This window comes from Anser brachyrhynchus, assembly GCF_964034855.1.
Source record: "Anser brachyrhynchus genome assembly, chromosome: 18".
Lineage (NCBI taxonomy): Eukaryota > Metazoa > Chordata > Aves > Anseriformes > Anatidae > Anser > Anser brachyrhynchus.
In genome coordinates, this window is record NC_137711.1 from 5,241,449 (window position 1) to 5,266,289 (window position 24,841).

General features: G+C 44.4%; 1 protein-coding gene and 1 long non-coding RNA gene across 6 annotated transcripts in view; one reads left to right on the forward strand and one right to left on the reverse strand.

Moving 5' to 3' along the window:
- The window catches only part of HLF (HLF transcription factor, PAR bZIP family member), a 35,913-nt gene extending 18,209 nt beyond the window's left edge, over window positions 1-17,704 (reverse strand). Inside the window, exons 1-2 of one of the 2 annotated variants that reach the window (XM_080560437.1) lie at window positions 17,304-17,704; window positions 15,939-16,274 (exon numbers count right to left, since the gene is read on the reverse strand). In XM_080560437.1, the coding sequence (XP_080416563.1) occupies window positions 15,939-16,274; window positions 17,304-17,409 (442 nt within the window). In that variant the 5' untranslated portion in view covers window positions 17,410-17,704. The remainder of the gene's footprint in view (window positions 1-15,938; window positions 16,275-17,303) is intronic. The other variant, XM_080560436.1, reaches the window with a different exon arrangement.
- Window positions 17,705-17,847: 143 nt separating this feature from the next.
- LOC308179784 overlaps window positions 17,848-24,841 on the forward strand; it is a 50,591-nt gene continuing 43,597 nt past the window's right edge. For all 4 annotated transcript variants that reach the window (XR_013940531.1, XR_013940532.1, XR_013940533.1 and 1 more), the window contains exon 1: window positions 17,848-19,401. This is a non-coding gene — a long non-coding RNA (uncharacterized lncRNA). The remainder of the gene's footprint in view (window positions 19,402-24,841) is intronic.

Sequence of the window (24,841 nt, forward strand, 5' to 3'; positions counted from 1 at the left end):
AGAGCAGGTCTCATGATAAAGATGCTTCGTGCTACCTTTAAGGGGTTTTTCCTACAGAAGCAAACCCTGTGTTCTCATGCACTTCACCAGAAGTAACTAATCCATTCACAGGTACAAACACCTTGCTTCCTCATGCCCGGGTCTATTTATGTACATACATTCCGCACCGCTCACACCCAACTTAGATGACACTTCCATCCACCGCACACAGTATGCTGTTCAGCTCACATACCTCAGCTGCTTAACCTGCAGCCTGGAAGCAGCACCTACTGAAGCAGCAGCCTTATTTTCACCTGTTTGGGAACATTTCTCCTACCCGCTGGGCACGAGGTGGCCACCCCGGCTTTGCAGCTCCCTGGCTGACTGTCACAGGAACTTTGCTCAACCTTGTTTGCCTCCATTTCACTGCCAGGGTAAGGTCTTCGAATATTCCATGCACGAGTAAAACTCAGTAAAATACTAATGACTGAAAGGCTCTATTGAATTTTTGTTATTAACATGAATTCCAACTCAAACATTCACAGATTTTTCCTTTAAAAAATAAAAAAAAATAAGCAACATTAGTAAATATACAGTTCCTCCTTCTGGCTACTCAGGATACTAGAGAAAACCTATTGATAATGAAAGGCTATTTTGAAGCCCTGAGCTGCTAGCACAGCTCAGACACCAGCTCAAGCTCTGGCACAGCCTAAGCCCGTACGTATTTGTGCCTGCCTCTTTGCAAGCTCTTCCAGTCCCTTGCAAAACGACGAATCCAGTCACCGAATTGCACCTCATTGCTACAAGGACAGGCCCTGGGCAGGTGGAAGTCTGCCTACGTGGATCTAACCCTTGGGCAAGAACTGTCTTGTGTCCCTGGTTAAAGGCTGTGTACGCAATTAAGATGCCAAACAGCCTTTAGTTCTGCTGATCACTTTGTAAGCTTCATTTCAGTGCCCAACTACAGTTACTCTTTAGATCAATTTCCTAAAGAAACAAATTTTGTGTGCATGCTGTGCACAACCGTGTAGCCTCTTCCCAAAAACTTTTGAAGCTGTTGGCCAATTTCAAACAAATTTGGCAGAGGTATATCAGTCTCAAACATGTATTACTAACAAGCTTTGTGAAAACAATATACATCAAAGAAATTCTTAATTCCCTGACCAAAAGAAGCCCTCACGATCTCTGTTACATGTCAGAGAATCCATGGAGATTTTGCTACTCATGGAACTAATAGGAAGGAAGAAAAATCTTTACCAAGTTATCATTTGCTATGGCAGTCATGAAAGTCACTTATACTCGTAATTCCAGCAGAGAATGAGAGGAGTCTTTTCACCTTATCCCACCCACTCATTTACTATTTCCAGTAATCACAAGCGAAATTATTTGTTTGACAACTGCCCTATCACTTGATAATCCCTCTGAATTCGGCAGACACATCTAGCACTGATAGCCATTAAAATCATCATGGACAGGTCCTGTCTTAACAATCACTGCAGAAGATGGTCAGATGTGGACAATCAAGCTGTCTGGTAGCACCCCAGCATATATTTAAAAGCTGTGTGAGAAAAGAGCTTTTTTGAATCACCTGCACCACTTATGTAGCAAGCAACTGAAGTCTTCCAATAAGACCCAGCAGGAGTGTTTGGGAACCAACAGATTTGTTCTGGCAGCAATGGGACATTCATTATTGGCTTTGGGGTGGGGAGTGTTTTGACTTGTTTTTGTAAATATTTTGTTAAAATGCAGGACAAAAAGCTAGATGATGAACACTGGGTAGGACTTACAGCTAAGAATCAGTGTCTAGATTTATGCTGGAAACTGCACGTTTCTGCCCAGCTGGGGGCTAGACACTGACGCAGCTCAGTATTTGCAGGACCAGAGACTCCTCCTAATCTTCTTCTTACTCACCTTGCTGTTATTGCAGAGTTACAAATGCTCACAATAACGGAAGCTCGGGGAAGAATGAGTTAAACTTTGCAAAGAAAAACAAGCAGGAGAAACACCTTTCCTCTTTCTGCTTAACTGGATAATTGGTTAACAGGAACCTGCTTGATGAGTTTCAGCAGCTCCTGGAGATCAGGCAAGGCTGCTTCGGAGAGCAGCTAGAGCTGCTGACTGTATAAACATCTTTAAGCCGACCAACAGGGTACCCCTCGCTAAGGTGGTTGTTTTTTTTTTTTTTTCCAGCCAAGATTTTCAGAAGGCAATGAAGCAATTCATAGAGCGGTGACCCATCCAAACCTGGTAAGAGCAGGGAACTGAACTATTTCAGGCAGAATATTTAATATAGACATAAAAGTGATCTTAAACCTATCCTATGGTCAGAAGAAATCCATTTCAAAAATGCTGAAGCAAATGACGACTAAATTCTCACTGCGATGGACAGAGCATAACAGCGAGATTCTCACAAATAAGTAACAGGTCCTATCCTGGTAATTTAAGGGGCTAAGAAAATTATAGTTCTAAAGATTCATGTGACAAACGTGACAATCAATGGGCTTCGCTGGATCTGTAAAATCCTCTGGGCTTAAAAATCAATACCATTCATGTATAACACAAAGATTTTACTCAAGTAATTAGTGTTTGAGTCTAAAGAGAAAGTACAAGAGTTGATTTTCACACGGGGATTTATACTGTCCTATATAAGCTGTATGCATATGCACATGAGATTAAAAAAAAACAAGATTTTTCCACAGCTTATCCAAGTTCAAAACTCTAGTTAGACATAAATGTATTATCAAAGCAGCACCTACAGCAATCAGTGAAAAACGCTGGAAGAGATTCATTAAGCACCCTCCATATTCTCATCCCAACTTGTATTTATTCATCCTGATGTTTCAATTAACCGAGTGCTGATAAACGGACATTTACACAAGCCGAGCTCTAACATCAAGAACCAAGCTCTCCCTGCCTGAAGCTGTCAGTCGACATCAGCCGCTGTCAGTCGACACCAGCCGAGGCTTCCCAGGGGTTTCTTTCTCCCAGGCTCTCTTCTTTCTGAGGATGCAGGAGACACTAAGAGAAGGCATCTGTAAATACATTCTACAGAACAACATAAAGACTTCGGGGGAAAAATGTATGCCAGCATTTGCTAGTGCCCATCTGCTCAGACACAGCTCAAGGAGTCTGATAAAGTAGCCATAAGAACAGGGTTCCAGGCTGAGTACTGCCTGTATGAAACCAACCCAAAACCCCCACACTTCAAGAGAGACATATGGCCCTTCATAAAGTAACACCACTGCTTGTGATAATGTTCTGTGCCCCCTTCTGAAGCCTTGTGCTTTTGTACTATTCTTTCATTCAAGGGTGCCATCCGAGATGTTAGGGTTTCAAATCCAGAGCCAACTTTCCAAAACACACTGTATTCTGAAAAGCCCATTTTTGTTTCACAGAAAAATAAATCAGTTTGCATCATAAAGGCTTTATCCCCCCAAACCCAAAGCCTCCCATACTGTTAAAAATCAAATCCAGCTTTATTTTCCTGCATGAGTCAGGCTGCATGCAAACAGCTCTGGAGGAAGGCGAGCTTGGGATGCAGAACAGGACTGCAGTACCAAATCCAGAGTGGGATACTTGTTCTTCTAACAGCACACTCCTATTTCCCCGAGATATTTGCTAATATTTTCATGTTAAAACTAGAGGAAAACCACCCTCTTCCCCCCAAAAAGAAGTTTTACAGATTATAAAAGACACACAAGGACAGACTTTATTATTTTAACAATTATTGCTATTTTCAGAGCTCCAGCAAAGCTACTTCCTTCCATAATTGGACTTCAATCAAACCCTAGTGAAGCTTTTGATCTTGGAAAGAGTAACAACATAGCTCCGTTATCGGCACACAGGGGGCAAAGAGTAGGACATCAAGAATTTTTCAATAAAAGAAAGTTAATTGCTTTGACTTATATTTACCAAAGGTCACGACTACAAGTTCTGACTGCACGTACATAACGGTGCACACTGAGAAATCTTGCACAGACTGGCCAAAGTAAGTGTTGGGATTATACTATTTGTGTATTAAAAAAAAAGAGGAAGAAAAAGGCAGCAAAACAATGCTAGATTACTATCCAAATATACCCCAGTGGATGTCCTGCCAAATAGCAAATATGTGGCTGTAAGCTCCAAACTGAAATAAAAGCTTGGCCAAAAGCCCAGAGCTTCACTGTATTTTGCTCAGCTAGCCATAGTCTGGCAGAACAGAGTGAACACATTCTCAGCCACGTGATAAAGAAGCCAGTCGGGCCAAGCTGATTTCCTTGTGTTGGTTAAATGTGATCTTCAGACTGTACACACCAGCGGCTTTGGGAAAACGTGAGAAAGTGGGAAACAACAAGCCACGGGCTATAAACTAAAGGGCAGAAGAAAAATCACTTAAGGGGTTTTGCTTAAACACATGTCGACAGGGCTGTGTTTTAAGTAGGGGTTGATTGGGCTCACAGGGCTCAGCACATGCTACGAAGGTGCTGAGCACCGTGCATTCACCTGGACATAAGCAGTTAAACACCGTCTCCTCCAAGCAGGCAGACCCTGAAAGGACCTGATTCTGAAAAAACACTGAATTCTTCACAGTACAGGATTAGGAGAGCCTCTTGTGAGTAGCTCAGAAAAACACTGCACAACTTCAAATCCCGTATGCAGGAGAATTAGAGGTACTTAGGCCTCTCAGGATGGGGCCCAGTAAAGGAAAGTTATGAACCTGACGGTGGTACACGTCCCCCATGGCTCAGATTTTGCTGACACTACTTGGAACAGCCACCAGACAGTAGTACTGAGCACTGAGGAACATTCATGAAGTGAGATAAAACTTGGCCAGAGGATTCAATCCAAAAAAACATACAGGGCATAATGGGCCAGAAGCTGCCCCAATTATAAGGTAGTATATTTTGATAGCAGTGATAACGTTTTCAAGTAACCGACTCGGGAAGAGATCAACAGCATCCCTGGCCAGCACCAGAGGTGCACGTGACGCCTGAGAGCACGCTGCATGCGGGAGCAGAAAGAGAAGCCACCGAAGGAGCCCTGAGAAGCACATCCCTGCTGCAGATAAGAGCAACTCAGATGAAACGCTCATGAGAGTGCCTAAGAAAAGTGAGATTTGTTTACTTTCTAACAGAAATAAATTGATAACCTAGACACGTGCGGTAGCCGGTGAAATCAGAGACGCACGGGTTGACAATTACACCTCCAGCTCCTTCCTTCTGTTTGGCTCATGGTTTCTTTTCACGTGTTCAGAAGAGCTTCCAGAAACTACCATGACTTTCAACAATGACTTCAACCGCATCGCACTGAGAAAATTGAACAGATAAGAATATGGAGAAGTGTGTCCTAAACCAGGTGGTATGTCCAGTCCAACAGATCAGCCCTTCCGTGAGCAGCCACGTGATTGTGAAGGGACAATCACAGGTCTCAGAGCGTGGACAATCTAGGCCCTGATTTTTTTTTTTTTAAGTGCTGAGATACCAACTTAGCAGAGGTGTTTCAAATAGACAGACACCCAAACTGCAGCTGTCCAACACTTGTAGCTGAAGGCTTGAGGTCTAACCTCCTCAAAAGGTGGCTACACAGGTGAACTTTAACTATGCTGTACTCTTTCCTAATTCTCTCATAGTTTAAGTGATGCAGGTGTTCAGAAGGTCAACCTCCTGCTCCCATTCACTCAGCCTGTATTACTCTCAACAAATGGCTCAATCACCATAAGGACCAGACCAGTACCACTTCAGAAAAACCTGCACCTTATCGATACACTGCATTTTGTCCTGTGTGAATTAGAGTAAGGCATTAGGAGAACACAGTTAAGTAACACGGCAAAATCTTGGTATCCGATTTAAACCCATACTGGATATCTATGCTCTTCTCTTCCAAGAAAAATAGTCTTCACTACCAACAGGGGAATTAATTTCTTGCTTATCACTGTACTCACAGTGGTGCAGAGGGCAGGCCCTACACAGCTGGTGACAAAGGCCAGGCTGTGGTCAGGGCCTTGGGACTAACCTGCTCAGGTAGCTGCAGTCCCAGGAGAAGGCTGGAGACGTGAGAGTGGGAATTAAACAGAGGTGCCCTACAATTCTCATTTTCACTCCCCAGTGCCTGCACACTCCTTAGCACTCCTCAGAGCAGCACTCACCAGCCTGACCACCCAGCTCCAGGTGCTGACTTGCACTGCCTGCATCCCGAGTCCTCATTGCTCCTCCCTCACCCTGCCGTAAGCAAAGAGAACAGGGCTCCTCCGTGGGGCTGGCCCAATGTACACGATGGGTGTACCACATGAAGTTACCTCACAATGCATGGAACATATAAAAAATATATACTGTCGTCAAAACTTAACGTAGACATCCATATGCTGCTGTGATGAACCTCAAGTGGCACTGAGCTCGGCGCTTGCAGTAACTTCAGAACTGCACCTGAATTTTACTCTCCCAACGTTAAGCTCAAGGCAATGTCTTAGACTTAGCTTAAAACAAAAAATAAAAAAAATAGGCAAAGCAAAAAAAAATTGTAACATTTCCATATAAAATTTCGCCAACTTAATTCTGAGAAAGCAGGATGAAACTCGAGAGTTTCCATACAGCTTTCTTCCCCAACCCCCGCCTTTTTTTTTTTTTTTTTTTTTAAAAAAGACACTTCATATAGTGTATACCACTGTATGATGCCAGTGTCAGACCAAATGTACTTTCAGGACTCAGGTAAGCATTACCTTACCAAAAAGGGTATTGAAACATCTCGGTGCTGGGCTGGAAGCAGAAGGTGGTTCTGTTGTAACAGACTCCTAAATGCCCTGACAAGTATGTGCGTTCAGGGCAGGGGGAAGGGGATGCGAAGGGAGCAGGGGAGTCGATCCAGCAGCGCCGTATTAGACTGCAAGCGTGTTGTGTCATTACAGCTTTATCCCGACACACCCATATTTACAGCACACAATGTACTGTACAATTCACAATGCCAAGAAACTCAACATATCTAATCTGGCAGAAAAACAAAGTCATATCAGGTTAATCCAATTCTTAAATTGCACAACTTCAAAAAGCCAATAGGAAAACAAGCCTTCCCCTAGCTCCTGCTCCCCCTTTCCTCCTCCCAGCACACATACCCTGCCACGACCTACTTTTCTCTTTGATCCCTGAACATTTTTAGCCCACTCTCACTGTCCCATGTTTCTCATTCACTTCTAACCCACCTCCACCCCAGACCCCGATGGAAAGTTACGCTGATTAGAACAAGCTGTAAAAGGGAGCTTTGTGCAGAGCGCCCGGGCTAAAACGCACTGCGGAGAATGAATGGCAGGACACATACACAAGGTCACTTGGACGTGTGCCCACATGTGATACTGCAATAATTGTGATAAGATAACAGGCCTCAAATTTAAACTTGGCTGACTACAAGGGAGTTTCAAATTGGGCAGTGGAGCTGGAGCACTTCTGCTGCACCAGAGGAACAGGATATAGCAAGGCTGCATAAATGCTCAGCTTTTTAGGTAAAATAACTTTGCTCAACTTCAGAGGATCAAGATTGTTCCATTACCCGCATTTGGTGCTTTGGGGATTTCGCCTGCAAATCATACAGCTGGTTTTCCAACTTCTCTTTTTAAATGAAACCTTAGAGTCATGTAATCACACAACTCCAGGAGATGAGGATTTTAAAGGAAGAATAATGGTGGAAAAAAGTTTGACACCCGCTGGCAACCAATTAAACCTCGTTTCTTGTAGATTTGTTTCTCAAAGTGAATCACCATCTCATGGTGTCTAGAAGGGTGTCAGCTCTCACCGAAGCACTTCGCACACATCAGGCATTTTAAAGTTTTTATGTAAATTCTCTGATATAGAAAATGCACATTAACATTACAGCTCTTCCTGCTCACTAACATATTCCTATCATATCCAGTCATTTATTTTCATGACATTTTAGCAGTGTAATTACTCTATCAGAATCTCAACTTGCTTGCCACATTTGCCTATAATCAGCCTATGTACTCAAAAATCTCGATCAGGAGCACACAAGAGGCCATACACACCTAGCATAAGGTTTGCTTTCACAGCAAATCATGCAAGAAAACCCACAACATCCATCTATCACAGTCAGCGACAGAGCTGCAAGAGTTACATACACAAAATGGCCAAATGCCCCACGCTGTAACATGGGGCCACAGCTGCAGGGATTACAGACGTCAGTAACATCTGTATTTCCACTATGCAGCACAAAGACAGAGGGAACACAGTGGTATGTCTGATTGCTGCAGGCTCCTTCAAATTAAGTCAGTTTAACCCTCTCTGTTGTGATGAGGAGCAGGATTTGTTTTTAAGTGCCAGTTCCTGCTTACTAAGCACCTAGCTGGTTTTGAAACTGACTTCTTGCTGGAGTGGGACTCACTTCCAAACCTTGCAATGGTGAGTCTATGAAAGTGACCAAACCATTTTAAATCATCTCCTTTATTTCAGTGCAGCCCCTCTCATTTTGAGTCTGTTCTATACTCCATAGCCTTGAGTAACATAGGCTTCTACGAGAAGGTTTAGTACTATTACTGCAGTATCCTCTAAACACTGATTGCTCCATAAAACAGCTCTGCAGGAGTATTTTGTCTTTCAAAGTTTCACGTTAATGTTTCTTCCCTTTTCCAAAAGGCAATCTACAGTTTCTTTCCTTGCCTCCTCAGAATCTCAAGTCATAAGCAGTTCCTAGTGAGACCACATTTAAACTCAGTTTTGGATGCCTTCCTCTGCATTACTATTGCAGAGTTATCAGGTCACCTCAAATAACGCTGCATCCACATACAGGAATTAAGAGAGTGGCGAGCCTTGCAAGTGTTCTAAAAAAAGTTAAGGTCCAGTCATTGCCACACAAAGTAATGGATCTTGCTGGGGATGGAGAGCCCTGTTCATTCATTTGTTTATTAAATTCAGGAGTACCAACTAGCTCTGTAATGAATTACTTAATCTTTGACCTATTGTCCACAGCCATGTTCCAGAACAAAGAATTTATAGCAAGCTGAGCTCCCTAAGGCTAATTGGAAAAGAACTTTTTTCCTTTAAAACCATTATCCATCCTCAGCCAATCTTTGTCACAAAATGCATTTTCGCTTCTCTGTGTATACACCTGAATATCTAAGGATTACATTTTGTCACAGACGAGCTACTGCCATAGTTCACTCTGACATCTGCTTGTAGTAAACACATGCTAAAACATTGATCTATGGGTACCTGCCAAGTTATGTTCCAGTAATAACTTACATTTTCACTTCAGTTAACGAGGACCTGAGTTTTCTAGGACCCTAACACAATCTGGATTTTTTATTCTTTGTTCTACAAGTGGCCACACCAAAACACAAGCTTACGAGCAAAGGGTGTCAAAATCCTCGATGCCTGTTTTCATTAAACAGCAAATAATATGAACAAGAGAATACCAGCAGTAAGATGAAGAGCTAAAGCTGTTTCTCTAAAAGTTGAGCAGAGAACCCCTAAGCAAAAGAGTGCCACATCAGAGACGCTAAGCAAGGGTGCTGGATGGTGTACAATGAAAATCTGGGCTGAATTTAGCCCTGGCAAGATTTAGTTCAACCAGAGAATGGGACAGGGAAGCAAAACTATACAACAGCTTCAAAGCTGGTCAGAAAATTAGGTTGAACAATAACTTGTAGTCATTTAAAACTTGATGGATGGCACCTCAGTTACACAAAGCTGAAGTGCCCTGAAGAACCCCAGCAGAAAAAAGAAATGATGAAATGCCTAACAGACACTGCTTTACCTGCCTGTGTTAGCTCTCCCCCCGTTACATCTGAAGCTCTCAGGTCCCAGCTCAGCTTTGTGACAGACAGCTTCTTTAACGCTGTTTGCTGGCTCCTTCGATGCCATTTGCTCATGAAACATTGCCATACAAGCTACAAAATCTGTTTATACTGTATTCATTTTGACAAAGATGTGCATTTTAACATCCATTTTCTATATTTACTCCTCAGATATAACTTACTCCATTAGTTCCTACTGGATTTGAGGTTTGCTTTAAACAATTGCTTTCTTCCAGACCCTTCGCCATTTACCTCACATAAAATAGCTCAAACCACCGTTTTTCTTGCATATAACTTAGTTGAAATGCTCCTTCCTGATCCTCACAATCTTTTGTGGAATCCTGACAAAATATTGCAATATATTTTATGAAAGTAAGACTTTTCAAAAGCAAGCTAATGATTACGTTAGTGCGTAATACAAATATTAAATAGCTGCACGGCGTTCTGCCAGCCAAGCTTCTGATTTCATAATGATTTAAAGTACTCTTTACTGATGACAAGTATGTCCTTCCATTCTGAGGGAACTCCACTGGTATGCTGAGACCAGCTACCCCCCTTAAAAAAGTCCAGAAAGATCAATGAGAAGAGAATGGATGGTGACATTTGCTGGTCCACCTAGTAGCTGCTGAAGGAGGGCAGTCAACAAGCTGTGCTGAAATCAGCGGCACCGCACGAGAAGTAAAGTACTCATCGCTGAGACTCGCTGGGCAGAATCTGGCCGCTGCTGGCTCCCACAACTGCCAATCTGCTGTCATATAAATATGTAGAGATTGCAACAATTTAGTATGTTTCCTCGTAGCTTCATCTAATCAGATAGCATCAATGTCTTTACATACATCTCCTGATGACGTCTTGTCTCTTAACTCTAACATTGTTTCATGAAAGACCACAGGGTGTACTCGCTTCTTAAAAATCAAACCCCTGCACCAGACGATCAGTCAGCCAAACACGCTGAGATGGGAAGCAGGGCTAGGAGAAAGTCACAGCATTTTCCTAGGTAACTGCAACAAGTTCAGCTCTTGGCATTCCTGAAACACCTTCCTCAAGGGACAAAACCCACGCTTGCTCCCTCTGCATATCCTCTTCCTAACACCAGACAGCCCTTACACGCTTACACGGCTGGATCTGCGTGGAAGGCACCGTTCCACAGGAGAACTCAAGCATCAGGCCAGGTACATTTTTAAAGCATAGTACAAAACCCAAGAACTTTCTTGCTGTTTACTGTTTGAACTCCTAAGTAACTTCAAGTTCTTTCACGTAGTTGAGCAATTATTTAACCAATAATCAACATTTAATGGCAAATATTAAAATTAGATCTTTTGAAAGAGACACAGTGTTCTTGCTTCTAGCATTAACAAGGCTTGTTCGTTCAGCACTTTTTCCCCTTGTTATCATGTGACAGGCTATTTTTAATATTTGCCAGAATATATTTTGCATCTTCCTTTGATCCAGAAAGCAGCATGCGAGGCTTGCCTGGATATTGCCTTCCCCTTGCAGCGCACAGAGCTGCGCTTTTCCACTTGACTGCAATTTCGGCACCGGCTGGTAATGGCAGGAGCACGCAGCCACGCACGCGTGCCTGCTGCTGTAGCACAGGCCGTGCTGAGCAGCCTGCACAGGGGACTGCCACGTGCCCGGAGCACATGGTGGTGCATTCAGAGCCTCACGTGAGAGTCAATGTGAAGAGCAGCTCTGGTACAGCCTGCCGGGCGGTTTAGCCGGTCATTCCCTTGTTATCACGTGGGACACCAAAGGTGAGGAAGCGCCCGGCTCCTCTCGGTGCTGCAGGTAGAAGCCCTCACCTCTAAGGACCAGGGCTCACGTAACCCTGAACCGCTTGTAAACAGCGATTAGAGCTCAGGAGAGGGTTCCGCAGACGAGCTGGCTGCTGGGAATGCTGCCCTTCACACTACAAAGGCTGTGCTGGAAGAGGAGGTCACGTTAAGAAACACAGGGGAAGGAAGACTACAATAAAGGGAGTGTTGCACACACCCTTCTGTGGGCTGCCCCCTTCACCAAGTCATTCCCAGTACGCAGCTGAGCAGCCGGATGGAGCAAGAGCAAACCATCCCCATCGGCGGTACGCCTATCGCAAACAAGTTAAAAAAAACACCAAAACCCACCCAATCCTGCCTGCTGTCAGTTGTTACAATTCAGTATCCATGCAAGAAGTAAAAGGCAATGGGTAACGTGCTCTAGATGAAATCTCTCTACCGAGTATGTACAATAAAGCATTTAATAAATCTTCGTGTTCTTCCAAGAGGGGGGCTGAGGGGAGCACACTTCAAACAGAAATGGTGTTCAGCTTTTTGATGAATGCACCTCTGAATCTTATTTTGTCACTGAAAGCAAAGACTTTCAGATATCTCACATCTGTATTTCTGCAACAGATTACAAAGCTTGCTTTTCTATTTTTTTCCCCTTAATCTTTGGCAGATCCTTTGCAAGTAGTTTAAGGCACCCAGCAATCCAGGCACTGCAGAGTGAAAACCACTGTCACAGGAATGCAAATACAGGAGGGTTTTTTTTTTTTTTAAACTTCCCATGGCCCTACCCTCCATAAGGAGCAGGGCTGTAACAACACAGGGGACATCACTGTGTCAGCAGGATCCCCCTCTGACGTAGCCCTGTAGCCAAGGCTTTTGCTGCAAACAGAAAATTCACATCTAAATCTCAAAGAACAGAAATCCTCTAATTAGTCTTCCACCAGACTTCGCTAATGCTTCTGAACTCTAATTCACTCCGTGCGAACCCTTTACGCTGCTATCCTGTTCACCCAAATAGGGGCTACCCACAGAAAAAAACAGACAGGTAAAAGCAACCACCCCCTATCTAACTTCAAAATATGATACTCCCTTTATATAGAAACAGCTATGAATACTCCCAATTTCATTAAATTACACTACAGTTAAACACAGATTTACATTCAACCAAAAAACAGCAAAAGACAAAAGATCTGCAACAGATGGAGAAATAAGAGAACATGTTTGCAGTAACAGGTAACTCTAAAAGCTAGTTTTAAAATAACTGTTTTACTGAGAAAGACTAATTTTCAACCGACTAATCGGCACCCACTACAGGGAGAATTAATGTTTCAGATACATCTGTGTTATAATGAATGACTGTCTGCAATGCTAAAATTAATAAGTAGCATTTTGATTTAAAGTGATACTATGAAAAAGAAATACTTCAGTACTATAGATTCCAGTTTTGAAAAAAAAATCATTATCCTGCATCCCTTCTCTTCACAAAGGAGACCAGCTTTTGCATAGATTGCCCAAACAGAAATTTACAAGAAAGTGGGTGCTCACTTTGTTATTTGCTATAGTCCAGAGAATAAATGTCAAACTGGTGAGACTAAACATTTTTCCAACAACCAGACAGTGTTGTTTTGGGCTTTGTCTGTTAGCTTTCCACTATTACAAGATCCACAAGGATCCACAAGGATCTTGTAATATGTTTAGAGCCATGGTCAGTCCAGCTTTGCTGAACCTGACCCCAGTTCTCACTGAAAAGCAATGCAAATTTTCAGATCTCTTCCATACTTCCACAGGCAGTATAAAACACATATCAAGGTGACACCACTGGTTTCTAAAGACAGGTAAGGCTTGCCTTTCAACACATGCACAAAATTAAATCTTCTCATGTCACTTCTGTGTAGACCTCTCTGTCCGAGTTACACCACGCACGCATGGGAGCCACGTTTGGTGTTCCACGCTCACATATACCTCCTTGCCCGTACACAGCCTATGCAAGTCTCAGATTTTTGCCCAACTACACGTGATATACTGATGCTAAATGCTGCGGAGTCATTTAAAGTAGGGATGCAAGAAGCACAACGTTTGACCCTTGCTTCAGCCCGAGTCCACACCACATACTCACAAAGGCCATCAAAAAATTAAGATAAAAATCAGTGGAGATAAAACATTTTTAGAAGAACTACTATCTCCTGGAAATTTCAGTTTTCCTAAAAATAATACAACCACGTGGAATTAATTTTTATTGAAATTGTGTATTTTATACTATTTGTCTTGGGTTTATTACAATAATACAAATCACAACAGCCATGTATATTGAAACAGTAGCTCACACCAATTAAAAAAAACCTTTCTTCATATGACAGTTTTAAAAGAGTCTTTAAAGGTCTTACAGGATTTATTAACCAAAAGGCTCCACTATAATAATTTTAACATTTAGCTCCAGACTAGCTTTAATATTTCAAAGCAGCACATTTGCCTCAACACTTTTATGACAACTTTAAATGATTGTTTTTATTTTCACGAGAAATGTTTTTAATACTGTGTATTTTAAAGATTGCTCAAATACTAAAATCCACGACGATCCCTACAAAAAAAGATTGTCAGATTTTTATATGACAGCACAAAAAAAATCCATTAATCTGACAATAAACCAGACTACTGTTAATTAAGCCACAGTACCTATCTGCAACAGAGGAAAAAAATCTTAAGAAATGGAATGAGCTCACCCTTTCAAAAAAAGGAGTTTAATCCAAACCTATTATTCTTAGGACAAGATGGTATGGAGAAAAAAACACCTTCAAGCTAAGGTGCTTTATCGTACCCCAAGAGACCCGACTCCTTTTAGAACCATACATAAGCATTCAGTTTTAGTGAGAAAAGTTTGTAACCCCCAGCTGCAAACAACTCAGGGAAAAACCCAAAAATCAATGAAATGAAAGCAAGTCATGCAGGCAGCTGATTACAAATAAATTCTGACAGGTGATCATTAAAAGCCTGGCACAAAACCAGCCTCCCTTAAAAAAAGGATGAGGACAGATTATCTGCTTTTAATTTTGCGTGTAGAAGTGACAGAAAATGGGGTAGCATACCCACACTATTTATAAGAACTGGCTTGGGAAAATCAGGGTAGGTTTTTTTTTTTTTAATATTCCAGTCTTGCCAACTCCAAATATATTTCAACTTTGGAAACCCTTACGAGTTATTGGTTAACTATGAAATGCCTTGAAATTGAAATAAAAAAGTAAAATCCACATAACATGAGTAAATGAAATCCACGACTAAACACACATCTGATGTGGGGCCAAAGAGTCTGTTGACAGGTTTGGGGTGTTTTGTGGGGTATTTTATTTCTTTTTAATGAGAAAGGAATGTTGTAGATTTTAAGGCTTTTCCACTTCATCCTGCTCCACAACTTTTGTCCTTCTATTTATTTATTTTGCCTCCTTATCAGATGATTCTGACAATGACTTCGCACGCTGAGCATGGCAAACGATCAAGCAGAAGGGAGAGGAGTGGTTTCCTGCTCCTAAGAGCACACTTTGCTCTAGCAAACCTTGTGTGAGCAGAAGAGCACAATAAGTCACCCTTACGCTTTTTTTTAATAAAAAAAAGCAAAGCTCCATGTTTTCCAAACTCTCATGTTGACAAAACTCCCAAAACCGCGATCTCAGCCATGCTGGTGTCAAGCCATAGCAGTTATTCTGGATTTGTGCTAGCCTCTAAAGGGATGATTTAAAGTGTCAATAAACAAATAAAAGATTTCCGCTGATACCAAACAGGTTGGAAACACATTATGACCAGAATTTGGCTCCATGATGCTTTGTTTTCCTATACCTTAAGCTAACTATAGAGGTAATTTATCAATGCTGGTCAGAGTTATACTTAGTTTATGCTGCTCTAACCAAGATTATAATGCAGTTACAAAATTTAGTTCCTGCCCCACGTACTGTGGCAAATTTTACTGTGTTCAATACAGAATAAGATTGCAGGCAAAATTCCAAACAGGAAGCATTGTCTCTAAATTTCATCTTCAAAATAGTTACTCACACCAAGTCTCCTATGTTCTTGCATCAAATACTAGTCAAGAAAAGGAATGCTCACTTTCATGGTCCTCCCTGTTTATTTAACACCACGGCATTTACACATTACTATTCTGCTTGTGTGCTTTTTACTTGCCAACAGCTAGGCTACCAATGAAGAAAAGGTGACAGGAGTTTCCTTGGAATTCCTGCAGCTTCCTGACACAATTTAACCAAAAATCCCTGTGGAGCAACTTAGCAGTATCTAGAGCTTTTTTTTTTTTTTAACATGCAAATGTATCATACTGGCCCTCTCTAAACTGTCAACCGTACAGTGAGAAGTAATGATTTACAGTGGGGAGGAAGGCTCACGCCAAAATCCATAGGAAGTTCTTAGGGCTGATTTACCTGGTCTGACCGGGCTCTGCATGCAGTTCTGCGACACCATGCCTGGATGGACTGAAGTAGAAGCCCTGCTGCTGAGGTCCATGACAGAAGGTGATGCTGAGGTAGCTTGCTGGAGACCTGGCTGGTGTGGGCTATGCTCGTGCTGGTTTGGGCTGGGTGGAATGCCATTTTCTGAGAGGAATTCTTCCAGGTCCATGTATTCCAACTGGAAAGTGTCTCCATCATATGGCAGTGTCTTGTCCCATAATGTTGGGCCCAAGAAAGCTGACTGAGGGACTGTGGTACTGGTGCTGTCATCATCTAACTTCTTCTCTTTGTCTTTTTCTTTACCGAATGCTTAAACAAAATACATAAAAAATATATAAGGACTGAGTAATGAAAATATCACTGCTACTACTTATTTTTCCTGCACTCTTAGGAAACACAGAAAATTAATATCTGCTTTACAAAAATAACTCTGTTGATTCACTCTGGTTAGGAGAGAATAGAAGTCGTATCAACTGAGCACCTCTGCAGGATCCAACCTTCCCCCTGCTTTTAGTTAACATTTCCACTGCATGCATGGATTTGAACGTCAGCTTCAATAAATACTAATGGACTTAAAAGCAAGCATTTGAGCTAAAACAAGCTGGAAGACGTTGCTATATACTGCTGAAAAGGAATAGTCTTGACCTCAACCTTAGGTATTTATTATCTCGTCATGCTTTAAAAAAAATAATTAAGGCCCTAGCCTTGCTAGTCCTTATACAAGCACAGCAAGCAAAGTAGCCGTCAAATTAAATATCTGTTTTGCTTGCTTTGCCTGCCTCATACTAAGCAGTAAGTTACAAAATAACGTATTATTTAGATAAATGATGATGCTGTTAATCTTACTAATGTTTTAGCATCACTAAGTTAAGACTGACAGCCTTTTTTTAAAGCCTGACAGAAGAGGTATTCTGACACGCAGGACAGCTAGCAAAAAATTCAAGGGTAGAACGAAAGCATAAATAAAAGTTAAAATCACGTTTCCTACCTATCCCTACAACAACACCCAGTGACTCCAACAAACGGTTTTAAGGGAAACACGGGATTTCTCCCAAATATTTGCAAGGCTTTAAACAGCTAAAGCCTCCTGCCCCCCGCCGTGCCTCGGCACCCCCCTGACCGCCGCCAGCAGCCCCGGGCAGCCCTCGCAGGGGCTCGGCGAGCAGCACGGTGCCTCGGGCCCTCACCGGGAGCGGCCCGTTACCTCACCGCCGGCGGGGGACGCACAAAATGAGGATAAAACCGGCGATATGGGGGCGGGGGCCGCCATTTCGGGGCGCCTGCCCCTCCGTGGGGCTGGGGGGGGGGGGGGGTCGGGGCTGCCGGGGGAAGCCTCACCGTCATCGTGAGCGAGCGGCAGCTTGAGCGGGTTTTCCAGCAGGGACTTGAGCACCCCGTAGGTGGGAGGCAGGAACGGGGGGGTCAGCGGGAGCGGCCGCGACATGGTGGGCTCTGCCTCTGCGGCGGCTCCTTCCCCTTCGGCTGGCGGAGCGGCTGCTGGACGGGAGCGGGAGGGGGGGGGAGCCGGGCAGAGCCGGGCCGGGCCTCGGGGCGCCTGCAGGCCGCCGGAGCAGGGGAGCGGGAGAGGCGCCTCCGCCGCGCAGCGCCCTGCCTCCCTCCCGCAGCGCCCTGCCTCCCTCCCGCAGCGCCCTGCCTGCCGCCCTCCTGCCGCCCGCCCGCCGCCCGTTCTGCGCCGCGCGCCCCGGCCGCGCGCCCATGTGCAGGCGCTGCCGCCGCTGACGTCAGGCGCGCCGCGGCCTCGCCATTGGTGCGGGGGGACAGGCGGGCGGCCACGCCCCGATTTAATGGACCCGCCCCCTCCCGGTGGCCGCTCCCCCTCGTTGTGGCCCCGCCCCCTCGCGGTGGCCCCGCCCCTCGAGGGGTGGAGCCCCTCTCCTCCCCCCCCAGCGGCACGCGGCGGGGCGGGGCGGGGCGGGGCGGTTTCCCTGGTAACCGTTTCGCGGCCTCCCAACGGCCGGCCCCGCGCGGCGCTGAGGGAACCGGCGGCGGCACCCCCCGCTTGGGCAACCCCCCACCGGCCTCCCGGGGATCGGGCGCTGCCCGTTCCGTCATTAGGGCCTCTGCGGCCGCCCTGCAGGGATATCAGACCTCCCCCAGCCTCCCACCGGAGGCCCCACAGAGCTCCCTCGCCGGTAGCACGGGAGGAAAGCGGCGTTGGCCCGCAGCCGGGGGGGTACCGGCTGTGAAGGAGCTTTCCACCCGGCACGGAGAGCGAGAACGGGGTAACAGCACAGCAATATGTGTGGTGCCCGGGCAGGAAAACGAGCAGGGGGTTATTAAGTGATTGTACACATACCGGCGGTGCCCCAGATGGCCAAATTGCTAGTTACTGAGAGGCTCTAATTACAAAAGTACAGAGCGAGGGACGTAAAGAGGGCAATGATTGGCAAGCCATGTGTAGACGTGGTGCACAATGCTTTTTTGTGCAGTATAAAGAAAAAAATAGGTTTAGGAGATTTGGTAGGCAACAAAGAAGAGTAAACAGAAATAGAAGATGTAAAAGTAATAGGGATATTGGGTAATGCCAGTAACAAGCAAGATTAGCTAGGGATGTAATGAAAGCTCGGCTTGGGCAGAATTACTGAAGTTTTTACGGCTATTGATGTAACTGACATTTCAGACAAAATATAGCCAGAGAAGTAGCATTTTCAATGAAATCAAATGACATGAAAACTGTACTGTTTCACCACTTGGCATTGAACAGGATAAACTACGTTTAGATCTGTGCAAGCACAGAACAAGAAGAAGCAACAAGACATGCCGAGGACCAAACAGAATTACAGACCGTGCAGGAGCTGGGAATTTCCTGGCTGAGGAAGCTGTAACAACACTTTCCAATACATGGACCAGCCAGAAAAACTGAGAAAAGTACCCAAGTACTGGCGGTGCTGGAGCTGTGCTCTTCAATTTCGCACTGCAACAGGAGCAGTGATTTAACTCCAGTCTTGCCACACAGGCAGGTTTCGTTCCAACCAGCCTCAATTCGCAGGCTCTCAGGACACCGAGCGGACTGTGGGCAGGTACCTGCCCGTTGGTGACTGATGGCTGCACCTTCTCGAGGGGCCCACCGCTCATTCGTGCTATTTCAGCCCCTGGCTTACCCCTCACACCACACCCCAGGTCTGGCCAACACAACCCAGACCCATCGAATTGCACGCTAACTGGAATTCTACGTTTTCCAACCTGCCGAAAGTACAACTTGGTGTGTATTCTTAGCATTCACGCACAGCAAGTTTATGGCTTGTGAAGGACCGTGACAGCCATTTAGTTTTTGTATAGAAGGCACCTTGACTGGTCCCCAACTGGAAAACCAAAAGCCCTCAGCCAACGTTTGTGATCGTGCCCTTGGTGTTTCCATCACCGAAATGTGATCAGATTCACGGCGCAAAGATCGGATTTTTTGAACTGCATACATGTAAGTTAATATATCACTTTCTGAGATTTTTTTTTTATTATTATTTAATTATCCTCTAGCAAAGACAATTTGAAAAGACCACTTAAGCTGCCAACACCGCCACATGGGGGGCGTCCTTCCACCTCCACACCAGGGCCCGATACCAGTGCCTCAGGCACTCCGGCGGTGTTGGGGGCACACACGGACTTCAGCGGCAGTGCAGCAGCTGACGCAGGCTTTGTTTTTTGTGCTTTTTGTTTTTTTTTTTCCTTGTTTTTTTCTCAGCAGGGAGTCTCACAAACGGGCACGTGCGGGGCTCCTTCCCCACAGCCCCGCCCTCACCTCCCGCCGCCCCAACGTCCGCCCCCCTCACGCGGCGGTGCCGGGGGGGGGGAGTAGGAGGGGGGAGCGGAGGGAGGGGGCCGTTAGGCGCGCGAGGCCGTCACGTGAGCGCGCGGCCTGACCTACTTTGGGCCAATGGCGGGGCGCGGCGAGCCTGGAACCGCCGCAACGGCCGCGCCCCGCCCCGCCCCCTGCCTCGCGCCTCGCCTCAGCTCACCTCGCGCGGCCCCGGCCCCTGAGGCGGCGGCGCGGGCACGCGCACGGCCCCTGAGGGGGCCCCGGCCCCGCCGCGTGCTGCCGCCTCCTGAGGGAAGGGCCCCCGAGGCGCGGGGAGGAAGTGCGCGGAGGAGCGGGAAAGCCTACGGATATATTCAGCCTCTTGGAGCTCTGATGTGCCCTAAAGCAGCGAAACAGCCCCGTGTCAGCCTCGGTGTTACATCTCCCCCTGGGCGGCTGGCACGTTACTCAGGTTCACAAAAAGCGCCACGCCTGGCTGCCCTCACTGCCACCAGAGCCGAAAACCGGCAGCCTCCGCAGGGAGCAACGCCTGTCCCGCGCTCCCGGCAGCATCACGAGGGCTCTGGAAGGGGCCCCTGCTTGGCTGCCCCAGCCAAGGCCCTCCCCAGTCCTTACAGCCTCCGGTCCTTCAACGCTTCCACGGCCGTTTGCTGCCCACGTGGCGTGCAGCTGAGCAAGCCCTTGTGGCACCTCGCATGAGGAAGAACCGTGATCTGCCCCCACCTTTTTAAGATTTTTTTTTTTTTAAATTTAATTGAATGTAGGAGAGACAGGTTTGGAACTGCTTTGGGGTGATGGCAGAGGAACTTCTCTTAAGTAATCTGAGGTGGTTCCAAAAGACGTTCCAGTTCTCAGAAAAATAAGAATTAGTAGTCGCTGCTTATGTGCTGTGAGTTGAAAGATTAATAATTTTCTCTGCCAACATTTACAGTCAGCCCTCACCATGACAGTAGATCAAATACATGTACGTGCCTGGGCAGCTGACCTGGTTTGAACCCAGCAAGTGTTACTCTCAATGATGACTGCATTTTTGGAACAAATACTTTGCTATGCTTTTTAAAGCAACCGTAACCTTGTAAAGCATTAACCAGCCTCCCAAGCCTGTTTCAAGTGCCTGGTGCCCTGGGGGATTATTTAAACCCAGTAGGTGTAACCAACCAGTTAAATGAGATGACAGAGCTGGACAAAGACAAGTGATAAAGAAGTAGCTGGCCTGTTTTGCAGTCGGACATTTCTCTGAATAAGGACAACTCCCAGCTGGTGCCAATGGGAGAAACAACTCGATCCTTCCATTTATTCCTCTGCATTCCATTCCTAGTCCTTTCTCACTTTTGGCTTGCATGCAGCAGGAAGACAGTTAGAAATAGCTGTTCTTACATGCTCAGGCTGTTTGATTTTGGAAATTGGCGCTGGTTTTACTGGAGATGGAAGAGCACCCACGAGCAGAGAATAAAACAGGCAGAGCTGGAAAAGGAGGAAGGAGTGAAAGGTGCAGGAGCTGAGCATCTCCTCCTTATTCACAGTTTCTGTTGAAGCCAGTGACCCAGATTTCTCTGACTTCAAATGGCTGTTTTCAGTGAGCTTGCCAGAGGCATGGTGCTGGGGAAGGTCAGGCAGAATTTAGCCAGAAGTATTCTGCATGCATAGGCTTATCGGATCTGGATCTGTAAAATTTGATACCAAACACCCTGTACCAGACCAGTACTCCCTGGGGTCCAGTCCTGCAAGGCCCCTGCCTTGAGCCTGGGATTCCTGTCTGTCCTGTACTTCTGCACTCAGTTCTGCAATACTCGGCTCGCTCCTGGGTTTCCCCTCTTCAAAAAAAAAAAAAAAAAGAGAGAGAGAACCCAAACCAGTTTTAATCCCATGGTATTATTAAGACCCCAGAAATACAGTAAACCTCGTTTCTTTGGCAGGAAGCCTGATCTGCAGGACTTTTCCCAGTTTTACAACAGACAGCAATCAAGCTTGCAAACAAAGGCATTAAGTCATGATATGTCTCATTAGGAAAGATGAGTTTTTTTTTTTTTAAATGTACTCCCACTCTCAGTTACATGCAGCAATGGAAAAGGTTCTCAATATCAATGTCAGGCTGCAGCACCCTTCCTTAAATTTTATCCTCATGTCTCTCTTATGGCCCATTTTATTTTTTAAATATCTTACCAGATATTTAAGTTGGAATCCAGTTGTTTTCTCAGTATCAGAATATATACATCAAATATGTTTAATAGCAGCGTAGCAGGTTCCTGTATTTTTGGAAACCTACTTTTGCAAATGCCATAATGCAGGGATGAACAATGAACACCATTTTAAGACAAAAATGTACCCTGGATCCTGTGCATGTATCACCATACTTTACTTGACAGAGCAATTCTGATTAGATTGCTAAAGATTACAGTTTAAAAGGGCTTGGGGAAAAAAAGACTATTAGTAACTTGGATTTTTTAAATGTATTTCCAAACATAGAATCAGCTTTACTGATGCTCACTGAGCATCCAAGATCTGTGCTTCAGTCATATGCTTCAGTGTTTATCAAAAGAAGAGGAGGTATTTTCCCATAATCATTTGTTGGCTCTGCCTCAGCAGCATCCAGTGCTGCCGCTTGCTGTGACGCAGGATGGAGCAGCAGCGCACCAGGAACTGTGCTGAGTGCAAGGAGCAGATGCTGGGCACCACGAGTCCTCCTCCCTCTCCCTTCAGCTGTAGTCAGCAGCCCCCTGCAGCAGTCCTGCTGCCCATACATTCTTTTAGAAGACTGGATGAATTACTCGCATCTCCCTTAAGGGCAGATGTGTATGGGAAAGATGTACATTAAAAGAAATGTGTAGTAGTTGCCATTTCAAACATGTTCAGCTTTTGTAAATTGTTTTCATGCATTTTAGTGAAATGTATAAGTTAAATAAAAACAATGGTAGCTGACAGCTGCATCATATAAACCCTAAATATTCATACAGACACAAGAAACCATAGAAAGATTGCTTGCTTGTTTCTTTATTCTGCCTTTGACTTGTTTTTTTTTAAGACTCATGTTTTCTTTTAAAATTATCTGTCCTGATCTGCAGAAATGTAGATGCATAATTGACTATATTTGGACTAAAGATGTTCTTGCTTGTATGTTTTCCTGGTCAGGCACTTAGACTATAAGCTATACTGAAAGCCTCAGGCAGAAACCTATCCTGACATATCCATCAGACATAACTAGTGTCATATTAAAACAGTTCTCTATTAATTTTTTCCCATTCACTTTTTAAGTCTTTAAAAAATATATTTAAACTAATTAATTCCCTTGCAGAGTAGATGTTCATGAAGGCTCACAATTAGCATTTTCATAGGCAGTGGTGTTTGTTTATTTTTTAATGCCAAAAGGCATAAGCATACTTACAGCCATCTGACAGCGTGCATGCAAGGAAATAAAGACGTCCTCCTGTATTTTCCCTTAAATGGCTTATGACCTGGAGAATACGTTATTTTGATTGGCATAAAAAAGAAGGCAGTGATCTTATTTCTACTGTTTGCTATAGTTGTTTCAAACTTATCAAAGGAAGAAATAGAGAGGCTTTTTAGATGGCTGCTTGCCAACATCACTAATCAGAATTTTAATGAGATTTTTTCTTTTCGAGTCCTAAATTAGGTCTAATTAACGATATATAAAGCAAATATACAATGCCATAAAGGGGATGCAGCCTGCTGTCTCTTATATACGATGTGTTTCAATCTCTTCACAAATAGAATTGTTCAGCAAAATACACATTTTTATGCTGCTTAAATATATGCAGGTTTTTCTTTACTGTTATGCATTAATTAACAAATTGCCTTTAGAAAATAAGGTCCTATACTTTCATAATAACTTTGAAATCTCTGAAGGGGAATAACGCGAGTGCTTATGGCTGAAGCCCTCTCTGATTGCCACTCACTTTGACAGACTCTGAAAGCTGCCGTCCAACACATGCTGCAGTCACAATGACAGGGTAAGCTGTTCCCTTTTACTTCCCTTAAGTACTCCATTTGCCATCATCACATCTTTGGATGGACCATGTGTTCCTGTTCTTTGTGGGCTGGATAACTAGCCTGCAGCTACCATTTCCCAACCATCACAAAAGGCACAGTTATATTTAGTCTACACACAGTTTTCCTCCGAGCATTTAGGACAGAAAATGATTAACAACTACAAAACATCATCCTCAAAACACAGCATTGTTTCTTCCCCAGCAAAGTATATATTGCGCAAAGAAAGAGGAGTAAACCAAAATGACATTTCTCTTTCCCCTTTGCAAGATTTTCTTGTTACTTACGGTTCCCTCCTGGACTGACTTACCTGAAACACACAAAACATTTTTAAAAAGGAAAGCATCTTTAATTAAAGTTGCTCATATGCTGCTTAATGCAATTAAACACCTAAAAGTATGGAATTACAACATCTGCTTAAGCAGAGCATTTTATTCACAAACTGAGACCATTAAACAGGAAGTCTCTTGCAAAGCCTTTTTCCAAATTTCATGTATAGTAAACAAATCTCCTTTCTTTATCCCTCTTAAGTCCACATCATTTCTGATTCATTTGGCTCGTGAAACTAAAGATGATTTGCAGCAGTAACAATGGGGGTAAAAAAAACAAACAACAAACCAAAACAAACAAACACACACAACACCACCACCAAACACACTAGAGCACAGTGGAATAGAATTAAAAAACCCAAGCAGCCCCCCCTTGCTCAAACTCCGAATCACCAACTCAAGTGGTATTGGGTTGAAGTGCTCAGAGCACTTGGGCAGAAAAGTGCCTTAAGGGTTGCTCTGGACCAGGTCTATCTGGAAAGCCGCAGGTAGAGTTTATGGTAGTTGGCAGTATCTGTAGTTAGTAAGGACAGTCTATCAAGTGCCCATTGTCTTTGAACGAACATCAGACACATTCTAAGTAAGCTTAAATAGCCGTTTCAAACATGTATTTCTTGAAGTGTGTAAATAAATACATTCACAGCAATTTTAAGGAAGGAGCCAAACCACAGGACAGACTGAGCCAGAATCATTTTGCATCTGTTACAACACTCAGGATAATGTTTTGGTTGATTTATAGTGGAAATATTTGTTTTTCAGCTGGAATT